Source organism: Podarcis erhardii (assembly GCF_964252035.2).
Source record: "Podarcis erhardii genome assembly, chromosome: 1".
NCBI classification, from domain to species: domain Eukaryota; kingdom Metazoa; phylum Chordata; class Lepidosauria; order Squamata; family Lacertidae; genus Podarcis; species Podarcis erhardii.
Window position 1 is genome coordinate 89,373,094 of NC_138497.1, and position 25,970 is coordinate 89,399,063.

The window sequence follows — 25,970 nt, forward strand, 5'->3', positions numbered from 1 at the left end:
TGAAAGAAAACTAAGGCCGAAAGTAAAATACCTAGTCTGAAAGAACTGGGGTTTGTCATGGCCTTTGGCCAGAACAATAATCAAATATGTATGTATGTATGTATGTACGTATGTACGTATGTATGTATGTACGTATGTATGTATGTATTTGCCCGTTAACCTTTTGCCTCCCATTAAAAACAAGAAAAGTACCTCAATTTCTGAAAAAAATGGCAAGGTGATATTATGTATATGCAGGAAATGCACATCAAAGAGAAACATTAGAAATAACTGTTAACATTGCCCATTTATTTCAATGGGTCTATATTTGAGCAAAATGGATATGACCCATTAGGACTGGGCCTGGCACATGTACAAAAGTGAAAGGAGTGTGTCTGTGTGAAGTTATTCAGAGCAGGAAAGACAAAGAAGGTCAATATATTATGATAAAAGGAAGCTTGGACAGATGAGTTTAATATCAGTGAATATTTATGTAGCACTCAGTCGTCAGATGAGTGTTTCTTATCAACTAATTGAAGATCTACTCTGTTTAGGGGAAAGTGAAATAGCAACTGGAGGGAATTTTAATGAAGGTATAAATGCAGGCAAAGAAGCAGACATGATACAATCACGAATGCACTGCAAAAGCAAGCATTATCCCTTGAGATGTTACAGCTTGTTGATATTTGCAAACATCATAATCATAATTAGAAGAATTATACCTTCTGTTTCATACCACATTGGAACATCTGATTTAGTGGTAAATATAAAGAAAAAAAGAATAGCATTTAATCATGCTCATATTTTTGGTAGCTTAAAACTCATTAATCAAAAAGCATATTGGAGACTGAATCCTTTTTCCATTTAGGAATACAGAACTAACGGGTTCATAGTAATGTCCAATTCCATATTTTTTTCCTTGTCAACATTACACCTCAGAATATGGGGCCAGTTATCAATATGATTGATGACAACACTATTTATGACATTGCACACTGATCAATTTAATGAGTTAATTGGTAATCACAGAGGTCAAGTTCAGTCAGGCTTCCTTAGTTGGTGAACAATCTAGTTGGTGAACAACTAGGCTAGGCAGAAGCTAGCCAAGGCCTCAGGTAAAAGTCGATCCCAGCCCTAACACTTGGCTAGGAACCTTTTAACTGGAGATGCTTGAGAAATAGCAGAAAATCTTACAGTAACCATGAAGCTATGCCCAATTGTCACTACGGAAATCTGCCCTTTCGCAGCAAGACGTCACTGAGAGATTGTAAAGGGAATAGCAGTGCACAAAACGCTTCACGGAATGGAAGGTTATTATTATTCCCAAATAATAATTTCCTGGCTTCTGCTTTGCCAAGGATAGAGACTCACGTTACCTGCTTAGCATCACAGTAGCGGAGCCCGAAGGCATGGAACTGAGAGAAGAAGGATGGTCTGACAGCTGCAATCTGCGTATAAAGCTCTGCAGGGCGGGACATGGCAGGGGTTCCGGACAACAAGATGACTCGTTTGGCAGCCTGGGGATATAAATGTTGCAAAAGGTTAATTACGTGGCTGCTATCACACGTAGAGATTCGAGGACACCCAAAAAGGTAAACATGGCCCTAACTAGCAGAGCTAACACAGCACAGTGGGTTAGCAGACCCCACCGCTAGGCAGACTGACATGGCTTCCTCAGACGGCAGATTTTGAGTAACATGAAAGAGCAACAGTGTGTTATGATTGTGTGTGTTTTTCTGCCAGGGAGAGATGCTTATGAGGCTTCCAGGTGCCAAAATAACTTGGCTGGCCTTGGGTACCATACACCTTGATTTGGTGATAGTGGTGATAGGCATTAATTATGCTGTTCTGCCTCAAGGAGCAAAATGTCTTGGGCTGGCCCAAGAAGTCCCCTGTTCGACTCTTGCCTCTGCTGGCAACTAACTAGGTGGTCTTAGGCATGTCGCTCTCGGCCTCAGCTCCCATATCTGCAATGTAGAGATAACAATAATGTTTTATCTGAAAGAGTTGTTGTGAAGCCCACTGAAGAGAGCATACTTGGAGCTCTCAAAGAAAGCATGGTATAAATGCCAACATGTACAGTGGTACCTCGGGTTACAGATGCTTCAGGTTACAGACACTTCAGGTTACAGACTCCGCTAATCTAGAAATAGTATCTCGGGTTAGGAACTTTGCTTCAGGATGAGAATAGAAATCGCGCGGCGGCAGCTGTGGGAGACCCCATTAGCTAAAGTGGTACCTCAGGTTAAGAACAGTTTCAGGTTAAGAACGGACCTCCGGAACGAATTAAGTTCTTAACCTGAGGTACCACTGTATTGTAATTAGAAGTAACACAATCATTCCCATTTTGCTTTGTTAGATGACACTCATAGTGGTGGTGGTGATGGATACCCATCTGTCTCGAGAGACAATGAAGTGTGCCCCTGGGGTGAAGTAAAACCACTGCGTGACCTCTCCTGGGTGCAAGCCTGGGTAGTGTGTATGGATCCTCAGCTGGACCCCCCTCTTGGCCTCACTGATGTGGTCCAAAGGAAATCAGAGCAATCAACTTGGCTGCAGGAGTGCCGGAAGGAGGCATACATTGTACCATCCAACCATCTTAGGGACTCCACTCTGGATTTGTGTAGGGTTTACACGAGGTTGGTGCAATGTGGACGCACCAGCAAGAGTTTGGATTGGCTCTGCCGCTACGCCGACCCCAGGGCAGCCTCCTACACCTCACCCCACCTCCCTCCCAGTGACCGGCGGTGTTCCTGACATCTGGAAGCCAGGTAAGCAGTACAGTCCTACCCGGCCAACTGCTATGGGGTGCCATGAGCATCAGCAGCACAATTCCTGCAATGAGAATGTTCTTTGTATGATGAAAGGTGACACCGAGAAGACATTTCCCCAAAGAGAAATTCAAGAATCATAGGCATATTCAAATGCAGAGCCAATGATACAATAGCCAGATCCCTGCACTGGGTATCAAAAGGCTTCAAAGAGCAGGAGGAAGGATGGGGAAATATCAAAAAATAAAAATGATTCAATATGCAAAAGTGTCTTATTCTCCTACAGTGATTTACTGGATTTTTAATGATGTTCACAGCATGTGGCCTACAGCACGCTGCCTGGCATGCTTTGCATGATGGCTACTATTTAAATGCTCATTGTGCTGGATATACAATTGTAACCATCCTCCCGATTCCTTCTTATTCTGCCCTTGTCAGCTGTTTAACATTTAAAGTGTGTGTTGCCCTGCCTGACACGAATGGAAATATCTGATGGTAATTTCAATGCAGAAGTTTGCTTCTTGGGAGAGAATGAAATGGGACCGGAGGGGAGACAGCATCTGCACATTTGGGGAAATTTCATTTCTGTCATAAAACAGTATTATAACTCATGCCCGCTGCAACTTTGGAATAAGGTTAGGATCTAACTAAATATCACGGATGCAAAGAACCTAAAGTATATCCGTCACACCTGGGACATTCAAATTACACCCAAAAGGGAACAATTTGAAAATGGCAGTGTTTTGACATTAGATAGTAGCAGAGCTCCTACACCCACCCTTTAGGAAAACAGAGCTTTCAGAAACTCTTAAGCAGAGAAAGAAAGAATTCTGGAAGACCTTAAGGACTAGAATCCTTTTTACAACTATATTCATTCCTCAAAAGCAAACTAATTTATATTTCCATATTTCATATTCATACTCAGTCTGATTCATATTTCCAACAGCATTCATATTTCCATTTTTTAAAATAATAATAAAAAAGGAGTGCCAGATTCTGCCAGTTCCAAAGCACACCTGATGTTAAGGGTTCACTTGGAAAATCATGCTAATCTAAATATTGTGTAAATTAAACTTCTTGATTCATTTTATAGGTTCAAAAAGTGCCCCTACACAATCATCAACACCTGGTTGCAGAGCAACAACAGTGTTTTGTGCAGAATTTAGGTTTCCTCAGTAGAGACGCAAGGTACATTACTATGAATAATTACTTCTGAAAACTCATGGTGTTTCAAACTTCAGCTCCATGTTTTATACATGGGCCTACTTGAAAATTCCATACATCACTGCCTTAAAGTGATTTCCTCAGAAATTTTTATAAGGAAGCAAAAAAATGGATATTAAGAAATGCTACTTTATCTTCAGAAGCAATCAATGCCTAAGTGATATCAAAGATTAGGCTTTTAATATTATAATTATGCCTATTTTTTCTCAGAAGTATTATATTCAGACCTGTTCTTCAACAGAATTTCAGAATAAATATGAAATTTAAAGGCTCCTTATTAATCCATTATTGATTCTATATCCTTCATCCAAGCCACTTTAAGGATTTTTAGGTTACACACCAGAAAAACAGATTTATGAGGTCTGTGTGAAATACTTATGGAAGGCTCTATCAGCTTTGGGATAAATCAATTTAATTGCTGGTTACTGACATAACAAAATTTATAGCAAATAAAAGACAGATCATTATTTCTCAGGGCAGCTTCACTTGGAAATATTACTTTGAAGCAGACTCTGTGACCTGGAATTCATTTATATAATCCTAAAATACTCAAAATCTCAGATACTTCGGAATGATTATGCATTTGTTCTGTATTTAAATATTCAATCTTGTACTACACTTAGGATTTCTGAACTTATTTCATGCATTCTGCTGTAGAGTTTAACTGATAAACCAAAATTGCCCAATCTGCATCATAGGTAGGTGAAAAAGCACAGAATTTAATTACATCCCTCATATTGGGATTTTGTATGGCTCCCAACTTGTCACTACAGCACTGGTAGCAGCCTAGCAAAATTATTTTGGCTCTTGCCTGTATACCAGGCATCTTGAATACACAGCACCTAAAAGTCAAATGCCCAATTTTGAAAACCCTGGTATGCTCACCTTCAGGAGAGGCATCGCAGCCCGGCATCGAGCAGTTTTCCCATTCTTCAGAAAGTGGGACTCATCCTAAAACAGAAGAAGGGGAGAGTACGTGAAACCCAGAGCGATAGCCAAACAACCAAAAAGCAGTTTATATCAGCATTCCTCCAAATGTTGTTATTGTTGGACTACAACTCCCATTAACCCCAGCCAGCATGGCCGATTATCATGGATATCAGCAGTTGTAGTCCAACATCATCTGGAGACCCAAGGCTGGGGAAAGCCAAATTAAACTGTCCTGATATTTTGTGTGATTATCTTAGATAATCCTAGACAGGTACAGCACCACTCATTGTCAAACCTCCACAACATAAGGTAGGATTGCTTGCTCGAAACTGAAGTCACTGTGAAAGGAAAGCACATCCTTGTTGTTGATCTATCAACAACCATAACCAAGCCCATGGAGGGGAAGAAACGATTCTCGCTATTAATATTCTTTTTGCCACTGCACAGCCTCCTCTTAAATGCAGATAATTGCGAGTCTGCCCTGCACGGATTCCCCCAAAGGAAGGGGTTAATGAAAAACCACCAGAAAGGAGAAAATCTAATTAGGAGCCAACCGGTTTGCTGTTAAAAGGCTCGCCAGGTAGCAAATAGACCTACCATTTGAGAATTCCCCCTCCTGGAATGAGCTCTATTGCCATTGCTGTTACAACATCGAGCTTCGGGACACTAAGGAAATTGGCACCCTCCCAGGGAATTTGCTCATCTTGTCGTATTTGGACGAGTAAGCAGCCACGCACAGAAAGGATAATATACCCCCTTCAACTGGAAGGAACTGCTTTCTCAATCTTGGTTAGCAATAAGGTTATGCTAGTAACAGCCACCAGCAGAGGGAGGATTGAAGAGGGAAGCGAGGAAGCACAACACGCTGCAGAGGCTATTGGATGCAAAACGCAGGACCTCAATTCTACAACATATCTAGTAAGAACGTGAATGAGGGCCAAACCACACTAAGTGGGAGATCAATGACTGTGATTATCCGCAATGGTTTTTGTTTGTTTGTTTGTTTTGTTTTTTTAATACAAAATACAGTCACTGAGGAGTGAGGGAGTTGCCTATTTCTTTGGAGCAATGGCAGGGGAGGGGTTTTACCCAGTCCTGTCATACCGTTCTTCTCAATCAAAATGACACGTGTACACACAAAGCTGCCGTTTGCCCCATGGAGGAAACACTAAAGGTGTATTTTCCACCTGCACAGCAAACAGGGACAAGGTGATTAGGAAGAATGGCCCACTCATCAATACTGTTGCTCCCAAGCACTTGGTAGCCTCTCTGCTGTATTTCAATAAACAACATCCACAGTATGGAAAATCCACCCCCATCTCTCCCATGTAAAGCATAGCATGGTTAGGCCTTGTGATGCGAGGCAGAATTTTTTTGTAAAATGGGACTTCCTTTATTTTTTTTCCCTCCAGTGTTTTATTTTTCTGCAGAAAATTTCCCATTTCATAAGTTCATTAGTGACAGTGAATGGGTTCAAATATGAGGCGAACTTGGCAGTTTCAAAGTTAGCTGTGTTTACTAAGCACAAATAAAATGTGGTAAATTAGATCACTCTCTAAGACATCAGAATTGTTTCCATAGTGAATTACTCTATTCCCCCTGCCTCCTTCAACATTTCCCAGAAATCCCACATATTGCCCAGACACTGAGGTCCAGCGCCAAGGGCCTTCTGGCGGTTCCCACACTGCGAGAGGCCATGGCAAACCCAGAAGTGTATACTTCCGGGTTTCGCCACACGCATATGTGCAGAAGTGCTCAGCGAGCCTTGCACATAAGCGCTCAATCGCGCCGCGTGCATGGGCAGAAGTGCACCTCTATTTACGTAATTTTCGGGGTGCGAACGGACCCCCGGAACGAATTAAGTTCGTATCCGGAGGGTCCACTGTATCTGATGTTTAGAAGACATCTGAAGGCAGTCCTGTTTAGGGAAGTTTTTAATGACTGATGTTTTAATGTATTTTTAATCTTTGTTGGAAGCCGCCCAGGATGGCTAAGGAAACCCAGCCAGATGGGCAGAGTATAAATAAAAAATTATTATTATATTATTATTACATTAAGAGCCTAGCCTGCTTCAGACAAAACGACAAAGTCAAATTACCGTATTTTTCGCTCTATAACACACCCCCGACCATAACACGCACATAGTTTTTAGAGGAGGAAAACAAGAAAAAAAATATTCTAAACGAAACAGTGGATGTATGAGTTTTGTGGTTCATGCTGTGGCCACAGACATGTGATCTGACAGTGAGTTTGGAGTAGCCCAATGCAAAAATCCTGAGGATCCATGTGGATCCATGCTTTGTAACCACGTTTTTGCGCCATTGCGGCCCCATGAAACAGTGGGTGCGTGTGTGTTTTTTGGTGCAGGCTGTAGCCATGGACATGCTATGTGATCTGATGGTGAATTTGGGGTGACCCAGTGCAAAAATCCTGAGGATCCATGTGGATCCATGCTTTGTAACCATGTTTTAAGTGGGGAGGGAAGGAAAAGCACTCAAGGGACAAGGAGCACGTGTGGGGTGTGTGGAGAAGGATGCTGCTAATAATGCAGGCAAGGGGTTTAAGGGGAGAAGGAACATGCGTGGGGTGGGTGGAGAAGGATGGTGCTAATAATGCAGAAGAGGGGTATAAGGGGAGAAGGCTCCTCTCCTCTCCCACTTTGCTCCTTTAAAGCAAGCAGGCTCTGCTTTTCTCCCTCCTCCCCGCTCATCCCTGGCTTAGCGAGCTGAAAAACTTTGCTGCTATGTATAGCGACCTGAGTGGGGAGAAGAGAGGGACAGAGAGCCTGCTCGCTTTAAAGGAGCCAACCGGACAGGAGCCGCTTACACTCGTGTAAGCGGCTCCTCTCCTCTCCCGCTTTGCTCCTTTAAAGAAGCAGGCTCTCTGTCCCTCTCTCCTCCCCACTCAGCGGCTATTCTCCCGCTTTGCTGTTTCAAAGCGAGCCAGGGAGGAGGGAAGGAAGGGGAACCATGGATCCTCTGCTCATGACTGCAGCAGTTCCCCCCCCCCCGCCACCCGTAGGCATTCCCTCCATAACACGCACAGACATTTCCCCTTACTTTCTAGGAGGAAAAAAGTGAGTGTTATGGTGCAAAAAATACGGTAGTTGAAAATGGAAACGGGTGCTTCAGATTTCCTCCTTGCGGTTGTGCAAGAGGAATGGAGTGGAGCAGAGAATCGTTTCGCATTGCATCTAAATACAATATTGCGACATCAGAATGACCAGTGAAGATACTGAGTGCTGCAATAGCTGCAGGCTGCCCATAGTGGCAGGAAAAGGGAAAAGATCACTCTTAAGTCCCACACAGAAACTGAGAAACTACACGAGCCACGCAAGTCACCAGTGACATCAGCTGATGGGTGGGTGCGTGTGGTTTGGGAAGCAAAGTGTTGGGTGCCAAGACTGGCCAGGGGTTCCCCATCCCTGCTCTATAAAGACCTCACAGACCAGTACCTTGTAGACAACCAGAAAATGGAAGTGTTGGGATTATGGCACTTTCACCTCTGGCACTTGCACACTTGTACAAGGGATTCCTGAGGGGCACTATTCCTGAAGAGTAAACGCTAGCAGCTTGATATATATATTTTTAACTGTGAGGATGAGATCTAAGAAGCTGCTTGGCTCCAGGACCTTAATTGATGCAGATGATCTGGGTATCTGCTGACCTCTCAGCATCAGATGCACTCAACTGTGTAGAAAATTCTTTGGCTGTGGCCCAGAACACATTTACTTGAAAGGGAATTTCTGATGAGATGAGAAGGAAATGTCCAAGTAAATACAGAGGGTTGAAGTGTTAGAACTGTGGGTTATGATGACTGAAATTCCCTGAAATTCTCCATGCTATTTGTGTGTAGAGAAATTGGGTGGACCACTTCACCAAACATCTCCAGCGGAAGGAGAAATTCTTCAGCAGGGGTGAAGCTCAGCATTAGCAGTGGCTAATTCTCCTTCCTTGTTTGAAATAGTTTCTCTGTTAAGCTTTCAAGTAGAAACAGCAGCCTGGCCACCATTTTACATTCCCCATAATGCCACAAACCTAGCATTATTCTGGGGCATCTGGGGAAGAAGAGGGGAATAGTGGCCAACAAGAATGTTCTCAGAAATTCTCTTAGGAAAATGTCTTTTCTGGGAAACGATGGCTTGGCTTTGGTTTATTCTAACTGTGTTAGCTAGCAAATCAGGATTCAAAACCACAGTTTGACCATGGTTTGTTTAAACTGACCATGCTTGGAATAAGTCAGATTCCGAGTTTGGTCATACATTGAATCTCTAGTTTACTCAGAAACCAAAAGAGAGAAGTTTTCAATCTTCTCCCTGTGTCCATCAAGTGAGGTGGGGGGAGGAACACATAAGGCCAAGGCTCTCCACAGTTTGTTCCCATAATGCTGATTCATAGTTTAGAACTACCAGTCCACTGCCTTTATTTATTTATTTATTTTATTTTATTATTATTAATTATTATTATTATCCATCTGACTGGGTTGCCCCAGCCAATTGCATGTACAAATTCTAGAAACTAAAAGGTCAAATTTCCCCAGGCTGTGGTAAACAGTATGTATCACTGGAGTCTTCAGTAAGGTCTTACTGCAATCAGGAGAAAGTATTTCATTAAAAATAGTCAAGTCCCTTAGAACTCATTGTTGCCCAGAAAGGCATGAGAAAATCGTGATTACAGCTTGTCCTAAAACCTCAAAACAAAAAACAAATCAGAACTTGGCATGAGTTGGTCCTTCTGGACCATGAGATGGATACATAATTCATGAGATTGGAAAGTAGGGTTTCTAGGTCCCATTCCTTGGCCCTGAAAAGCTGCTCATTACTTTAAATACAGGGAACCAGAAAGGTAACAGGAAAGCTCTTGGCCCCCTCAGAGCAGACAAGAACATCCACATTTCCAGAAATACAGGGAGAATCTCTTGCATCTAAGTGGTGTCCTAAACAATACATTTTGGAAGCAAATGTATGCTATAATTGCCGAACAGTGTAAAATGAAATGGCAATTAAGAGGACACAGTCGCTATTAGTAAGCATTAGAAAAGCAGCCACTTCTAATTTCATACTGTGCAAATGGCAGCATAACATGAACCAACTTTCAATTCAGACAAGCTTTATTTACAGCTTAAGAGCCTTCCATGTCTTGAGACCGTCTAATATGCCCTCACGCCTGCAGTGAACACGTCCCCCATCTCTGCCTTTGAATGGCCCAGGGAAACTGTGCCACCTGCCTCCCCCACCAGGATGCCCTACTTACAACAATCACAACTCGGAAGGTGGTTTTGAGTTGCTTCTCCATCTTGCTGAGAAGGTCAAAACTGACAATGTTTATCAATCTTGCCGACAGGCAGTCCTTGCCCGTTGCTATGACACTGATGGCATCTGGGCTCAAGGAAGGAAGCCACCTGTGGAAAGCCTCAAGCAGCGAAAAGAACGAAGGCAGAAAAAGACATGAGCTGAAAAAATTCCTTTTATATCTAAATGGCCTAAAGCTTACAGCCACCTTTCAAAAACAGTTGACACCGCTCATATGGCACTTTTTGAAAAGTTTGCTAAGTACTATACAATACTTAACTGTATTCATCCCCCCAGCACACATCATTTGAAATGTTTTTCTGTGGATACTGAGGGTAGCATTGCATCTGCACCAGCTGTTTTTCACATGAGTTCCACAAAGGCCTAGTCAGCCTGTGTTGTATCTCAGGTAATATGCCTGATACAGATACAAGAAGTTGCCTTATACCAACTCAAAATGCAGGAAAAAAACAAAGCATGCAAAAGAAAACCAAAACGTGCACGAAAAGGCCGATTTTAAAATTCAATTTATGTGAAAAGTCATGTATTCAGCATCAAATGTGAATGAGCAAAAACAGACAGAGACCCGTTACCAAATACATTATTCATCAGTGTCTATGCATACTCCAGTTAAGGCCAAACACATGAAACAATAATTAGTATCTGTTCAATATACCATCTATAGACATGTTAAAACCATAAGGTTATGCTAAAACCTTAAGGTTATGCTAAAAACAGTTCCATTAATACAATAGAAGTTATATCAAAAATACTCCAAAAGCTACTACAGCCGTAATATAATCGCTTGAGATAATAAAGGACATGAATAATTATTGCTTACCAATCTTGTGATCATACAAGCCTCACTGGGGGGGGGGGGATCTTTCCTGGTGCCCTGATCTTAATGCCAAATCCTACTGTATCTCAGTTATATTAGCACACAAAGTTAATTGGTTGCACCTGAAATATACCTGAAAGGTATTCTGTTGCCATTTGTGCCAAGAAACATGTGTTTGACTTACAGCAATCTGTTTTCTTTTGCTTATACCAAGTCAGATTGTTGATCCATCTAGCTCCCTATTGCACCCACTGGTTGGCAGGAGCTCACCATAGTTCCAAGAGTGGTTCTCTCCCAGCCCTACCTGGAGATGCCAGGGATTGAACCTGGAACGTTCTGCATCAAAGAAGATGCTCTGCCACTGAGCTAAGGCCTTTCCCAATTGGGGACTCAATTCCAGATCCCACCCTACCCCCAAAAGAAAGTACCTAATTAAAAAGGTATCCACTTGCCCTATTATGTTCCTTGCAGAAACCAAATTTTCAATGAAGTGGTCAGTCTGTGCCTGGGCTGAAGGGACATTGGACTGCAAGTACGAGTTCATCCGTAAAAAATAAAACACCAGCATACAGAAAAACTAGAGCATTCCCAACTTAGCCTTGTTTCAGAGGAAACAGTCTTTCTCCCTTTCCTTTCTTTCAAAGCAGTCTGTTATGTGATCCATCTCCGCAGTCTGAGGTGGTACACCCACAAGGATGAGCACTTCACAGAGAGCTATGTTGACATCTGGATGGGTGTCATGCGAGGAATGTTGCCCCCCCCCCCATGAGACACCTATCTCATAATGACAGAACAGGGAGTGAAGTTGTGGGTGGACACATTCACAGGCAGGTGAATTTTAAGCACAAAGCATGCTGGAGCCCAGCCTGTCAAGGTCCCTGAAGAAGTTGCAGTCCGGTTGGCTTGGCTATGGTGCTCACCCACAAACAGCAGTTGCACTTTATGGCTTCCGCCGATTATGGTGCGCAGCAGTCTTTCCACTCAAACAGCCCTGTTCTGTTCTATTCATTTCACTACTAAGATAAATACAGCTATGATGAGATCATAAATGAACATTAGTATTAGCCTGATTCTCAGACCAGAGGCATCTCACAAAGCTGTTGGCTTTCTCAATCCTTATCTCCTGCCAGGATTATAAATCATTATATTTAGCTATTTAAGCACTTATAAGCCCAGCTATCTGAAACTCCCCCCCCCCAAAAAAAAAACCTCAAAACATCCAAAGCAATGGTCAAAATCAGTCTGCTTAAAAATATACTGAATACGCAAACACAATTTATTCTTAAATTAAAACACACACTGGCTTTTACTACCCACTTCATTACAAAGTAGGCCAGGGCAACTATTTGAACAGAATCCCTGTGCTGCTCTTTTCATAAATAAAGACGGAAATAAGTTTTCTCCCTGCATTTGCCAAGTAAAGAGTTTTATGCAATGGTCAAAGAGACTAAAGAATCTCCGTGTATTTCCATATGCCCATTTTCACCCCTAAACTGGGCTCTCAGCTCCATGATCTCCATTCTGAAGACTCCTTTTGGAATTATGAATGAGAATCGCAAACAATAGTGAAGGAGGGATGCCAAGTGACAGGACTGCTGTAACTCCTCAAAGCTGAGGACTAACATGAAGCACTATTCCTTTCTGCCCCCATTGTCTCATTTTTCATCGGCACCAATGACTGCGGTGGCTCTCTCAGAATGTGAAAGACAAGCAAGACAGAAGACTAAAAAGGAGTTGAGAAAATGCAGGCATTACCTCCGCCCATGTATATCTCACTGAAGAAGGAGTGACCACCAGCAGAGGCCACTCTTTTCGATAGTATTCAGCAATGCAGATTGCCTGGATTGTTTTCCCTAAGCCCATGTCATCGGCAAGGAGCAAACGACCTTCTTTGGCAATTGCAAAACTGAAAAAGAGGGGAGGGAAATAGACCAACGGGTTATTGTTTCCATTTCCACAGTGAATTCAGTTCTTCTAAGGCAAGATTGAGGAATTGTGGTTCTCCAGATGTTGCTGACTCCAACTCATACCATCCCCATCCAGCATCACCAGTGTTCAAGGATAATGGGGATTGTATCCCAGCAACATCTGGAGGGCCACAGCTCCCTGCTCCCTGTTCTATAATCTAGTTGCAAGTTAAATACCAGAACTCCCCAAAAAACCCACTTTCTTATCCCAGATTCTTCTGATTCAAGGAGAAATACAGCTTCCATCTCAGTCAGTGTTTCTCAAACTTGGGTCCCCAGCCGTTGCTGGACTACAACTTCCACCATCCCTAGCTAGCAGGACCAGCAGTCAGGGATGATGAGAACTGTAGTCTAGCAACAGCTTGCAAATATATGTCAAACTGATTAGCAGAAGCCTTTTCCTCAAACGAGTCCACTACTTTGTGCCTTGAAAAAGATCCCAATTGCAGTTTCTAGTAAGCCTGTTTCTCAAGGAGTGGAAAAGGCAGCAGGCTCTGTTCTCCCTACACGGGGGAAGGAGTAGCTAGCAAGAATAGTTAGCAATCAAGGTTATGTGCCTTCCACACGTTCCTGGTACAGGAGTCCGTTCCCTGAGAATGTCAGCTTTCGATAACTCAAAGGATCCTCTTCAAGTAATAAAAGCAGGGGTGAATTAGCAAGGGGGAAAACAGCCATTCACGGCTTTGTTGTTGTTGTTGTTGTTGTTTTTGCATGTGTCGTTTTATGCACCCCTGGAAGTCCCTGCCTCCCTGTTGGGCCAATGTGGGTCCAACAGCAAGAGATACAAGTTACCTCTTCCAGATTGTGCTGGCAAAGCAAGAAAGCAAAGGAAGGTGGGGGGGCGATGATAACAACTCTCAAACTAAATCCAAGTGCCAACATTTTAAATAAATGGTGTGTGTTTTTCAGAAGACCCAGGGCTTGACTTACTTCACACCTTCTCTCTGAAATGGCATGAGGCTGGCCACAAGTTTAGGATCCAGTCCTGAAAGGTCTGCTTCTGGAATGTCAGCAACCTTCAAGGCAGACTTCTCAAACTGAGCAGCAAAGGCTTGTATTACTGGCTTAGGCAACGGCTCCACTTCCACTGCTGGAAGGCTCCTTAGCAGTTCAACTAAAAGGAACACACACAAGAAGGATTTGTGTCCCTAGGAGCATTTGTAAACAACCTTCACTTAAGTTTGAACAAGCACACAAACAGAGTCCTAGACCACCCTCCTTTGCACGTTTACTTACATATTTTATGGTTCTTTCATTTTGAGACAGAAAAAGACTACTTTTCCCAAGAATGACTTCTTCAATCAAATGCTTTATTGCAGTCGATCAGCCAATAAAGAATTGACTTCGTGAAAAGTGCCAATCTAAGCAAGGTGCATAGACACATGTACAAGTACATAATATAAACAGAGAGCTAGGAAAAGAAAGAAGGTGATGCAGTACTTTCAAAAAATGCTCAGGTTTATTTTGGCAAGTTCTATAACAAAACAAAGTTTGTTTGTTATGCAAATCAAGCATGTTTGGACAGCTTTGCTTAGTTTGCATAGTTTATTATTTTTCTGGCAAGCAGAAAAGTTATGCTATTGAATCTGCACACACCGATCACTGGAAATCTTATTGATCCATCCCACCGACTGCTGAGATTTAACAGGTCATTGCCCACACAGTTTCAAACCTAATTTCACATGAATAAGGACTGGAAACTTTCAATTTTCTAAAATGGCTCCCGCTATAATGTTGAACTCCATGCAGAGTACCAAACTTCATAATTACATTTCACTTGTGTGGAACTGCACACACAAAATATTACGAAACACCTATATAGCTAATTATTTGAACTGAACACAGTACTAAAGTGAAATAGTCTGAAATATAATTCACTAGCATCTCAGTCTGCAACCCACCAATAGAAAGAGTCCCCTACATCCTTTGCTTCCCACCGTCTTCTCAGACATTTTTTTTTAAGCAGAATCATATCAGGAGTGGACAACAGTGAGAATTGCCAAGTGTTTATATATCTTAAAATGATTCCTCTTCTAAAAATAAAATGACAAAATGATTCATTTCAAAAATGCTGAATATAATGACTCTGGATTAAGCACTGTCTGTTCATCTTAAACTAGCACTGACACTAATTTTTTTCTTGACACAGCAATCAAAATGTTGCCACGATGTATTAGACACTGCAACAAATAAAAAGATACAAAATCCTGCAAGCGGCCTTTCCTTTCAAAGAAAACTAAAATCACTAAAATATGGAAATCAACAGACTGGAACATAATTCTGACAGTGAAAACAAAACACTCAGCAGACTCAGATGTGCACTCGCGTTATAAGAGCCTGGGTATTGACTGCAAACTACAGTTAATTTCGGTTATCTCTAGAACGGAGGCAGCAGATTAGACCCCTGCTACCCAGGCAAAATCCTTCATTGTGAAAGCATATAAATATGTGAAAGAATTTCTATTTGTGCTTGTAGGATAGGCTATTCAGTATGCACCCTTTGGTTTAATCTGTGCTCCTCCAGCAAGGAAAGAAGCCTCTCCCTGCTGAAACAGAGTCCTGCACTGTTATTACGCTCAGAAAGTTACTTGCTGGAATTATAAACTAGCAAATTGCTGCAATTATGCCATCGCTGCTGTTTTGCGGACAGGCTTGGAAAATCATGATGTCTCAGTAGTTTGAGTGATTCATCCAAAAAATGTTTCCCCCGCTCCCTTGTCCCCAAGTGACCTTTTATCTCAAGACAGCTGAGCTGTGTGTAAACAGGTAAAACTGTTAAGATACAAAGAGCAAGATCCTTTTTTTAAAGGAAATTGTGCTATGGTAGAAAAGTCCATATTAGGGGATTGGAGACTCTTTGTGACAGTGGTACCAATGAAACTAAGAGCCATGCACATGGAATCCAGCTTCTGTATTTGTACCCCTAGCTGGTTTAATAAAAGACAAAGAGAGCCCAGATAGGCATTTCACACCCCCATTCCACAGCACAATCCAGCAGCTGTAGCAACATGCATATAGAAAAAATAAATAACTGTAAGTAATTGCAGAGAAGCTGTTCAGGAGATAGTGAGCAGGGGTAGAGTGCAGTGTTGAATTCAGTCTCCTAACAAGCAATCTTCCCCACCCCCAGTTGCCCAAACAATGCACCCTTCACGATGGCACACTATTTTGCAGGCCTCCGCTTGCATAGAGCCAGCTGCTTCATTCACACTCTGTAGAGCCTGGGTCTTGGATTTTTAGACCAGAGCTGAGAGCATCTACAAAGGCCTGCTTACTATTTCCTTGCAACTAATCCATTAAGAACTTGAACATTTGTCCGAAGGTACAGGAAATATCTGACTGCATTCTCTGTTTCCAGACTTGTTTTAGGATGATGCGCAGCTTCCTATCTTTCTGGGCCTGGAGAAAACCCTAATAGGATGGCTTTAAAATACACACAAACACATTCACCCCAGCAAAGAGGATGGAAGTTTTCCTACCTTTGAATAAATCTGTGCCAAATTACCCATTAGACCTACTACAGAGGAACAACAGCTGCTCTACTAGATGCAACTGCCTTCAATACTGAAGGTGTGCAAAAAGGTGTGCAAAAAAGGATGGGGAAACTGTGGCCCTCCAGATGTTGCTATGCCTGACTTCTGACTTTGTTGGTTAGAGCTGATGGGAGTTGGAGGCCAGCAACATCTGGAGGACCACAGATTCTCCTTTCCAAATGTAGAAGATACTCAAAAGATTAGGCTGCAAATGCTAATAAACATGTCTACTTTTCACACAGACAATATTGTGTTATGATGCCATCCTATAAGTAAGTTTCAATGTGAGTGCATTATCCCCATTGCAAAGCACCAGAAGAGGCAAAAGGGAAACTCGTGACCATGTCAAGTACCTTTAAGAGACCATTTCTAAGAACCTAGTTTTAAGTGAGTAAACCCCCCTCCAAAAGAATAAAACCTGCTGAGAGGCAGCTTCTTACTTAGTCTTAGATAGTCCTCCAGGAGAAAATTCCATTTTCTAGTCTTCATATCTGTAAGAGTCATAATATGGAAATAAGCAAGTACGAAGTACATCAACCTTATATGAAATTCTAGCAATCGAGAATATATTCACCAGCATCAAATTGTTCGTGACAACTAAGCAGGTGGATTATTTTAAATCGGTTACAACGCCAAATTTCTTTTTTCTGTCCTCCATATTCACTGGGTGTAATAGTTGATATCATGTTATTTACAGGATGATTCATTTTTCACTTTGACAAATGGACAATGCTTGTCTATATGTTTCCCCTCCCACTTCATGTTATTATTACATAGTCCTTGTTCTATTTTATATGTATATTTTGCACATTTGGATAAATTTTAGTACAACTTACAATTCTTGTCCTGACTTTTTAGAAAATGTTTTAATGGAGATGAGGCAACTTCATAAATCACAGTTTGAAGATCTCCACTATATGTATTTAATAATAAGCATACAGTGGTACCTTGGTTCTTGAACTTAATCCGTTCCGGGAGTCCATTCGACTCCCGAAACGGTTTGAAAACCAAGACACGGCTTCCAATTGGCTGCAGGAGCTTCAATCAGAAGCCGCGTCGGACATTCGGCTTCCAAATAGCATTCGCAAACCGAAACACTCACTCGGGTTTGTGGCTTTTGGGAACTGATTTGCTTGAGAGCCAAGCTGTTCGAGTACCAAGGTACCGCTGTATTTTAGGGTACACGCAACATACTAAGCGGTGGCTAATCAAAAACAGAAACAGAAACTTCTGATCGCCTTGTAGCTGGGCCAGATAAGAAAGGTGTGGGGGTGGAATCTGGGCTAGCTCTGTCTCACCCTTGTTATGCTAAACCATCATGCAAAACAGTCCTCTCCAAATAAAGTAGATACTAAGACAAGCAGGCTTCCCTTGGGAGACAGGGCATTTGACAGTCATAGCACCATGACCAAAAAAGGCTAATTTCTCATCCCTCAGTTTTGTTCCAATGAGATATAGAGCAGAAACCTGGATGCTGACCTGATCACAAAGGTAGGGCTTTAAAACACTGGCATCAACAACCAGGATTACAGATGAGTAAATGAAGCCACATACAAACATGCTATTTGAAAATGCCATCAATGGAATGCATTAACCTAAGAACTTCCTTGTTCCTTGCTTTTTATATTTTCATTGCAATTAAGCTAAAAATGACTTCTGAATAAATGTTAGTAACGAAACGCAACATATCAAAAACAGCCAAAGGAACTGCATAAAAAGCAACCAGTTTTCAACAAAATGTATATTTTAAAAAAATAATTCAAGTATAAAATATACTCTATTTGACATGTCTTGCCTAATATTTTCATATGGCTTTAATTCAATCCTGTATCTATGTCTGCCAACTCCCTGCTTTTATTACAAGCGGTACATGAGACATATTATGTAGGGAAGGTAATAAGAGGAAAAATACCACCTGGAAAGACAAGGTGCAAGCTTCAGCGACCATGGCTACACTGTTGAAGTGAAGGCATCAGCTTAGATCACTCACCATAATTCCTGGAATTCAACTGCTTGAACACCCCTATGGCGCTGTCAGCATAGCCAATGTCTACTTCGAACCGAGAGTATGAAATCAGCACACATTTCCCTCTGATGGTTGCCGATGGTTTCTGCCAGCCACTGCATGTCTGCAAGAGGGACCTCAATGGAGGACTTCTACCAACAGAAGATGACTCAGTGGCCCTCGAGGTTGCTTTCATTCCTTCCAGAGGTGTCAAAGTCACAGAGGGAAGTTGCTCTGCTTGTTCCACTATAGAGAAAAACAGGTTGACCAAAGAAAAAAAGAACAAATGGATAATGGGACGGGGGGAATCAACTGCCTGTGGAAAGCAGAAAATTGAAGACAGCTGAGAGAAAAAGCACCAGAGACTTTCAAATGCAGAAGAAAAGCAGAGCAGGAAGCTCAGAAGACATTCAGTTATTCTCCCTACTCCTAACTCAGCAGGGACTCTTCCCTCTGTGAGTTGAGTTACACTTGGAGAGCAAAGAATTTGCTGGCATTCTGAACTTTCAATTACTGATGTGCTACAAAAACCTCTTCTTTAAAAAATAATAATCCCAAACTGCACTCTAATAAACAATGTTTTTCTTTTCGGAATAATAATTTTCTTCAAACAGCTCTTGAACAACTCTTTTATGAGAAAGATCTAGGGTTGTACTTAACTAAATCCTACTCTGAGTGGATCCACTGAAATTAAGGAATCTAAGTTAGTAATGCCCATTAACTTCAGTGGGTCTACTGTGCATAGGACTAGCTTTGAATAATGCACTTGTTGTACATCTAGAGTCCAAATTTTGAACATAAACTACTTTTTCTCTGCTATGAAATAAGCAAATCATATTAAGAAAGAAACCATAGGCTCTGTGGCCCAGATTTTGTGCCGACTCATTCTGTACCCAATATGCATGTCAATTGTCTTATGACGTACTGAGATGGCTATAGTCTTCCAGACTGAAGTTCCACATCTTTGTTGCAGGATCTAAAACAAAGCAGGATTTAGAGAGTCATTTTGGAGAAGAAATGGCTCTGTTAATATATTCAGAAATGGCAAGTCGCACCTGCGCACAGAATTCCTACACTAGCATAGCAGCACACGTTGCACTATGTAGCACTTCCACTGGTCCAGTCAAGTGATTTAAGCCCCTGGACTTAATGGCCTGATAGGGAATCTCCTGTTTAGATGGCAATGTATACAGTGGTACCTTGGTTCTCAAACACCTTGGTACTCAAACAACTTGGAACCCAAACACTGAAAACCAGGAAGAAACCGAACATGCTCCGTTTTGAGTGTTACACTTCCGTTTTGAGTGTTATGCTTCCGATTTAAGTGACACACTTCCATTTTGAGTGTTACACTGAGGTCTGTCTGTTTTTGCTATTTATTTTGCATTTTTGTGGCTCTTTTTTGTTGTTTTTGTGACTGTGTGGAACCCAGTGCAGCTGCTGATTGATTGATTGTGTGACTGCAGTACATTGTTTATTGCTTTCATTTTATGGATCAATAGTCTTGTTAACAATAGTCTTGTTAAATTGCTGTTTTAGGGGTTGTTTTTAAACGTTCTATCCCTGACACCACCACTGAGAAGTTTCATTTTTTTGGCCCCATTGGCAGTGCTGACATGGTCAGTGCTGACATCAGGTCAGGAGAGAACCATATGTGGAGCATGAGGTAGGATATACTTGGGATTCTGCATGCAGAAATAACTGTAGCAGAACTACAGCAGGCCAAGACTACCAGGGAGACTTAACATGTGCACAACACAGCCTATGCGTGCCTGTGACAGCTAAAGAAGATCTGGAATTTCAAATGCCATGGGAAGCAATTTCTCTTTCATGTTCAAACAGGAGTTCTAATCAGAGTTAGGGCAAGACATTTTACTGCTTGAGAAGAGCAGTAAAAGGTTGCCCTCCCTGCCTCTCACCAAGGCAAGGCACATAAGCAGAGTACCCAAGTCTGATGGGAGTCATTTTGGCACCAGCGGCATAACATCCCACAAGCCACTTTGCCCCTCTCTGGCATTAAGAAGACAAGTAATAATAAATCTATTCTGGCATTTCATGACACCCAAAATCAGTGGTTTGCGATGGCCACCCCACATCAAATTGACCATCACAATGGCCTTAAGAAATTAATTAACAAGTTGATTTTTTTTTTTTTTTGCCTGACCTTAGACAAAAGGCCAAGAAGCCTGCTATCCAACAAACTCATACTATGAGTAGACCCACTGGAATATAAGTTAGCCATTTATGTTTATTACAGTGGATCTGTTCCAAGCATGACTTTGTCAGGCAGAACCCAAAAATAAGTAAATAATAACTTGCTCTTCTACTAGATGTTCTTGGGGCCCTGTACAACATAATAAAAGAAAACTGTTATATAATCAATACAAGTACAACTGGCAAACCATTTCTAAACGCATTACAAAGAACATACAATACGATCAATACTCAACGCATACACGCACACCAATAACCTGACAGCAGCAGCAGGGGTGAACAATATTACACATCAAAACTGTCAGCAATAAAACTAGGTGTCACACATTACAAGCCAGTTGAAATAAAAATGCCTTGAACTTTCTAGGGAAAGAAACCCATTAAGGAACCTGCAGAGCTCCACGGCCTAGACTGGAACTGAACCCAGGATTCTATGGCTCCCAAAACTCTGTCCTGATGGAATAGTCTGGGATCATACCCATTATCTGAAGGTGATCCTGCTTCCTCCTCCACCAACATTTGCTGCCTGTCCCCTTGAGTGAAGAAAACATTGGAGAAAGGGGCAGATAAGGTGAAAAGGCTGTCTTCCCAGCTTGAATCCCTGTGTTCTTTTCTCACTCCGCATGCAAGGAGAGGGACAATAAGTTCCAGCTCTACTCTTCTCTACTCCACTATTGGGAGTGGGGGGTTGCCTAAAGGAGTATCAGGACCAGATAAGTAGCTCATGAGAAACTGAGTAGCAATGGGCCTAGAGAAACTAGAGACCTCTCAAAGGTTATGGGAGCCCCACTCTACATGCTCCTGGATTCAGATGTTACTTCAGAAGCCCACCCTAACCTCACGTCTCCCTGATTCTTGCAGTTCATTCAAGTTTTTCCTCACACATGAGGGCTCGGGTCCTTGCTGTTTTTAAAAGAGACAGAACATACAAATAAAGGCAATTCTGCATTATCCACAAGATCTAGCACAACCCCATCTATGGAAAATCCCAAGAGGCACAGGAAATGATCAGTCACCTTACCGTATTTTTTGCTTGGCAAACTCCTGAACAGTTCAATCAGTTTGGCATTATATCCTATTTCAACCCGGAAACGGTCATCGGAGTGCTTGACACATTTCCCTCTGAGGCCATCATGCGCTTTTTTCTGTGTCTCAGCAACGTTGCCTGTGTCCTCCGAAACGGGCAGTTTCCGTTGCCTGCCCCCTTCTACAGGAGTCAGGAGGTTTTTTGTGCCATAGAACAGCAACGTGCTACTACCTTCTTTTTCAGCAATGAGTTCGCAGGCTGGATTTCTGGCACTTGCCTGCATTTCACTGTCACTGGCGACAATGCCACTGGTGTCCACTGGTAGCATATGTTTAATGCCACTGGGAGATATTTTCCGAATCGGGGTGCCTTCATTTTTGCAAAGCGTCCTACTAGCGTCTAATGTAGATTGATGCTGTTCTGCACAATGTTTTGGTGGCTGCAATGTGCTAGAACTACACTGGATGGGTTGACCTTGCTCCTGAGCGCTCAGGCCAGAATAATGCCCATGAGGGTGACTCAGACAGTCTTTCCCCACTGGTGAGAGCTGCTTATTACTGTTCAGCTGCCTGCCTAGATTTTGGCTGGAGTCCTCTGAACAACCCCTCTGCTGGGCACCACACAAAATGGGTGCCTGGAGGTCTGAGCTACAGACACTGCGTGGCACTTGAAGATTCCCCAGCACCACATGGTTTCCAGAAACCTGGAGTTGATGGCTGGTGTGGTGGTTTTCCTTCTTCAAAGGCTGCTGCAGTTTTCCTTGACAGCTAGAAAGCGCCTGCAGGTCAGGCAGCTTCTTAGCAACAACACCCTGCTGAGCTGCCAGTCGTTCTGCTCTCCTTGCCAAAGCCTTCTTCCTATTCTCCTCAATCTTCCTTTTCTGTTCTTCTGTGAGCCCAGATGACATCTTCTGTTAAGAAGTCACTGGAAGCCTCTATAACTGCCTGGAGATGGGAGTGGGGGAAAACAAAGGAGTTATAGCTGGCAGGTAAGTTTAAAATTTGCACTGAAATAAAAACTTTGTGGCTTTTAGATAATATGTGTGCATGTTATTATACTAGACCTAATCATAGAAGAGTCATTTCCTTCTTGCTTGTGAGAGAAATGGGAGGTGCCTCTTCCCAGAAAGTGCCTGCTATCTGCTATATTTATAAGTTCTTGTATTAAACAGCCAGTATGTTATAGTAAGTAAAGTGCTGGACTAGAACCAGGGAGACCAGAGTTCATATTCCCTCTGTGATATTGAGCAAGTCATTACCACTCAACCTAATCTATCTCTCAGGGTTGTTGTGAGGATAAAATGAAGGGGACATGTACAATGCCTTGAGCTTCCTGGAGGAAAGAGAGGGTATAAATGCAGGAAATAAATAATAAATCATAGAATTGTAGAGTTGGAAGGGATCCTGACGATCATCTAGTCCAACGCCTTGCAATGCAGGAATAAGAAGCTGTCCCATATGGGGATCAAACTGCAACCTTGGTGTTATCAGCACCATGTTCTAACCAACCAACCAGTTATTGGCGTTTTGTTTTAACCAAAAAAAAAAAAAAAAAAGCTCTACAGATCAATTAGGGAAATCTTGCTAAATGATTGAAAAGAGGGGATTTTAATCAATTAATCTAAAAGTAATTAAACATTTTTGTTCCACCAAACACCGCTTAATTTTTAGCTACACACACAGGATATACCGTATTTTTCCGTGTATAAGACTAGGTTTTTTTCCTGAAAAATAATGTCAAAAAAATAGGGGGCATCTTATACACGGATAGTGCCGAGGTTGGACTGGCGATTGGTTGTGGTCGCAAAAATAAGGGGTGTATTATACATGGGGGCATCTTATAGATGGAAAAATACGGTACTTAGCTATTTCAAGAGATTCTATCATATATTTCCATTTCTTCCCTTTCCTATTCCAAGGGCCCAAGATGGACTCAAATGTATCTGTATTTTAATACATCTTGCAGGTGCAACTGATATAATTACATCTGGCCTAACCTGAGTAACGCAAATATCTTTTTCACATGAATCTTAGATTAGGAAAAAGGCCCCTAGTTCTGAACATTTTACTTCTGAGCAGACTAGAACTCCCATGATAGAAATCAAGCACTGGGATGCATCTTAACACTAGTTTAAGGAGTCTGACACATGAGGTCTGCAAGCCTAAACATGGACCTAAACTGTCACCTACACTGGCCATGTACATGAACAGGTGTGAGTACTGAAACTTATACCAGGTGAAGAAAGGGAATTATTCATTCATAATGTTCAGCAGAAAACAATATGGGCAAAAATCACACCAACCAGGTAATTCAATAAGCAGGTTGTTTCTACCTCTTCTGCTCAAACAAGTAAGGTATGTGCTTGCCAAGTTTTGTTTCAAGTACTTGGTTATCCTTTGCACAGTTACATAAATTCCATCTCCAAATGCTGGGCTAAGTCATACAATGTTGTGTTTGGTTTAGTGTCAGACCTGGTTGATTTTCCCTTGGCCAACCTAATCTGGATTATCTCTCACAATGACTGGGCATGTAAATTTCCCAGCATCCCCATCAATACTGCATACCTTTCCACACACAACAATTGAAATGAGACATCATTTGGATACGTGGTAAACCTCTTCACACAATCTGTGCAGATGCCAAATCAAATCATGCAGCCCTTTAAAGAAAAAAAAGTTTTCACAGATTGAAACAAATTCAAAAAGAGGGAATATGAACCAAACCTCTTTCCTAAAGTGCCAAACAAGATACAACAACAGAAGAAGCACTTGAGATCCAGGCGCTTCTTAAACAATAGCTCTAGATGGATTAGACTAGAAACAACAAGACTTAGCTAGAGACAAAAGGCACTGGAAACGCTGATGGCTGCCTCAAATAGAAGCAAAATTTACTGTAGGTGGCTTCCCACCATTCACCACCATCAACTTCAGCTAGCCAACCCAAAAAGTGCTATCTACAACTTTTTACAGATAAGAACAACAAAGTATCCAATTCAGGTGACACAAACAGGGCTTTCGCAAGGTACAACCTTTTAGCTAATCAGTGCTAAGAGATGCCAAAATTCACCAGGAACACCTCCCTTGTTCTCTTAGAATGGCAATGGCACCCACCCAAGAGGCTCCAGCTGAAAAAAAAAGCCAATGCTAATGCTACTGACATCCAATAGTTCTTTAGCAAATTTTAAGTGATCTATATGAAGCTAAATTTCTTAAACTAGGTTTTACACATAGATTTGTACAGCTGGAGTTTATCAAATTGAAAGCATTTTTTAAATGATACAACCTAGTCTGATGGGTGGAGTACAAGTTGTTGTTGTTGTTGTTACAAACCCTGCAAAGGTACTTATCAGAAACTAAAGCAGGAACCACCTTATGCATTGCAAGCAGCTGACATCCCTCTTTCAAGCCACTTCGGCTTTCTGGAAGAAAAAAAACCAGAACATCTGTCTCCAGTCTAAGTCAGAAGGCTTTAAAAGTCAAAACATTTCACCCACTCAAGCGCAGAGCTTCTTGACACAAATACCACCTTGACACAAATACCACATGGTCACGCCTGCCACTGTGCGCAGGCAGAAACGAGTTCTGAACCTCTTAAGACTTCACCCACCCAACCCAACAACTCATTCCAAAGAGGAGCAGCTGTGATAAACTATTGCAGCTAATAGCAACTAAAAGTCCAGTGCAAAATTGTTAGCTTTTAAAATGCCACAGCACTCTCCCGCTGTTGTTGCTGCAAGAGACTTGGGACAGCCCCTTCTCTGGAAAGAGTATTGTGGATTATTGTGGCATGCACTTTTCTTGGACGAGAAGTGTCTGCCAGGTGCTTATGAGGCCGCGAGATCCTCGCTTGGTTTTCCTAGCGTCCAAAGTGAGGTTTACTCTCTGGCCACTGCCCGATCCTCTTCAGTTCCCCGGGAGGCTCTTCATGCCTCTCACTCACAAAATGGGGCGCCACCCCAATGCTCTAAGCCCCGCCGAAGGGCTCCCACCCACCCCCTCGGCTCCTCGTCTCTCTCTCTGCCTCGACCAAAACTCCCGCCCCAAACTCCTACATCCGCATCTTCTCCCTTTCCCCAAATGCTGTTTATCCACCCCCGCCCCTCTTCCCCTAAGCTGGCGCTCAGCCGCCCCGTCCATTGCAAGCCATGTTTCTTTTTGCCCACAAAGCCCAAAGCAAACTCAGTTCCTGGGAA

The 25,970-nt window shown here is 42.2% G+C and overlaps 1 protein-coding gene across 4 annotated transcripts in view; it reads right to left on the bottom strand.

The window, feature by feature from the left end:
- The window catches only part of SMARCAL1 (SNF2 related chromatin remodeling annealing helicase 1), a 38,062-nt gene extending 13,031 nt beyond the window's left edge, over window positions 1–25,031 (bottom strand). The window contains exons 1-10 of one of the 4 annotated variants that reach the window (XM_081852644.1): window positions 24,343–25,031; window positions 21,773–22,722; window positions 19,463–19,513; window positions 18,523–18,783; window positions 16,973–17,023; window positions 13,930–14,113; window positions 12,788–12,938; window positions 10,157–10,315; window positions 4,860–4,925; window positions 1,356–1,496 (exon numbers count right to left, since the gene is read on the bottom strand). In XM_081852644.1, the coding sequence (XP_081708770.1) occupies window positions 1,356–1,496; window positions 4,860–4,925; window positions 10,157–10,315; window positions 12,788–12,938; window positions 13,930–14,113; window positions 16,973–17,023; window positions 18,523–18,783; window positions 19,463–19,513; window positions 21,773–22,685 (1,977 nt within the window). In that variant the 5' untranslated portion in view covers window positions 22,686–22,722; window positions 24,343–25,031. Of the gene's footprint in view, window positions 1–1,355; window positions 1,497–4,859; window positions 4,926–10,156; window positions 10,316–12,787; window positions 12,939–13,929; window positions 14,114–16,972; window positions 17,024–18,522; window positions 18,784–19,462; window positions 19,514–21,772; window positions 22,723–24,080; window positions 24,314–24,342 lie in introns of those variants that run through there. The other 3 variants (XM_081852641.1, XM_081852643.1, XM_081852642.1) reach the window with 3 other exon arrangements.
- Window positions 25,032–25,970: the final 939 nt, after the last annotated feature.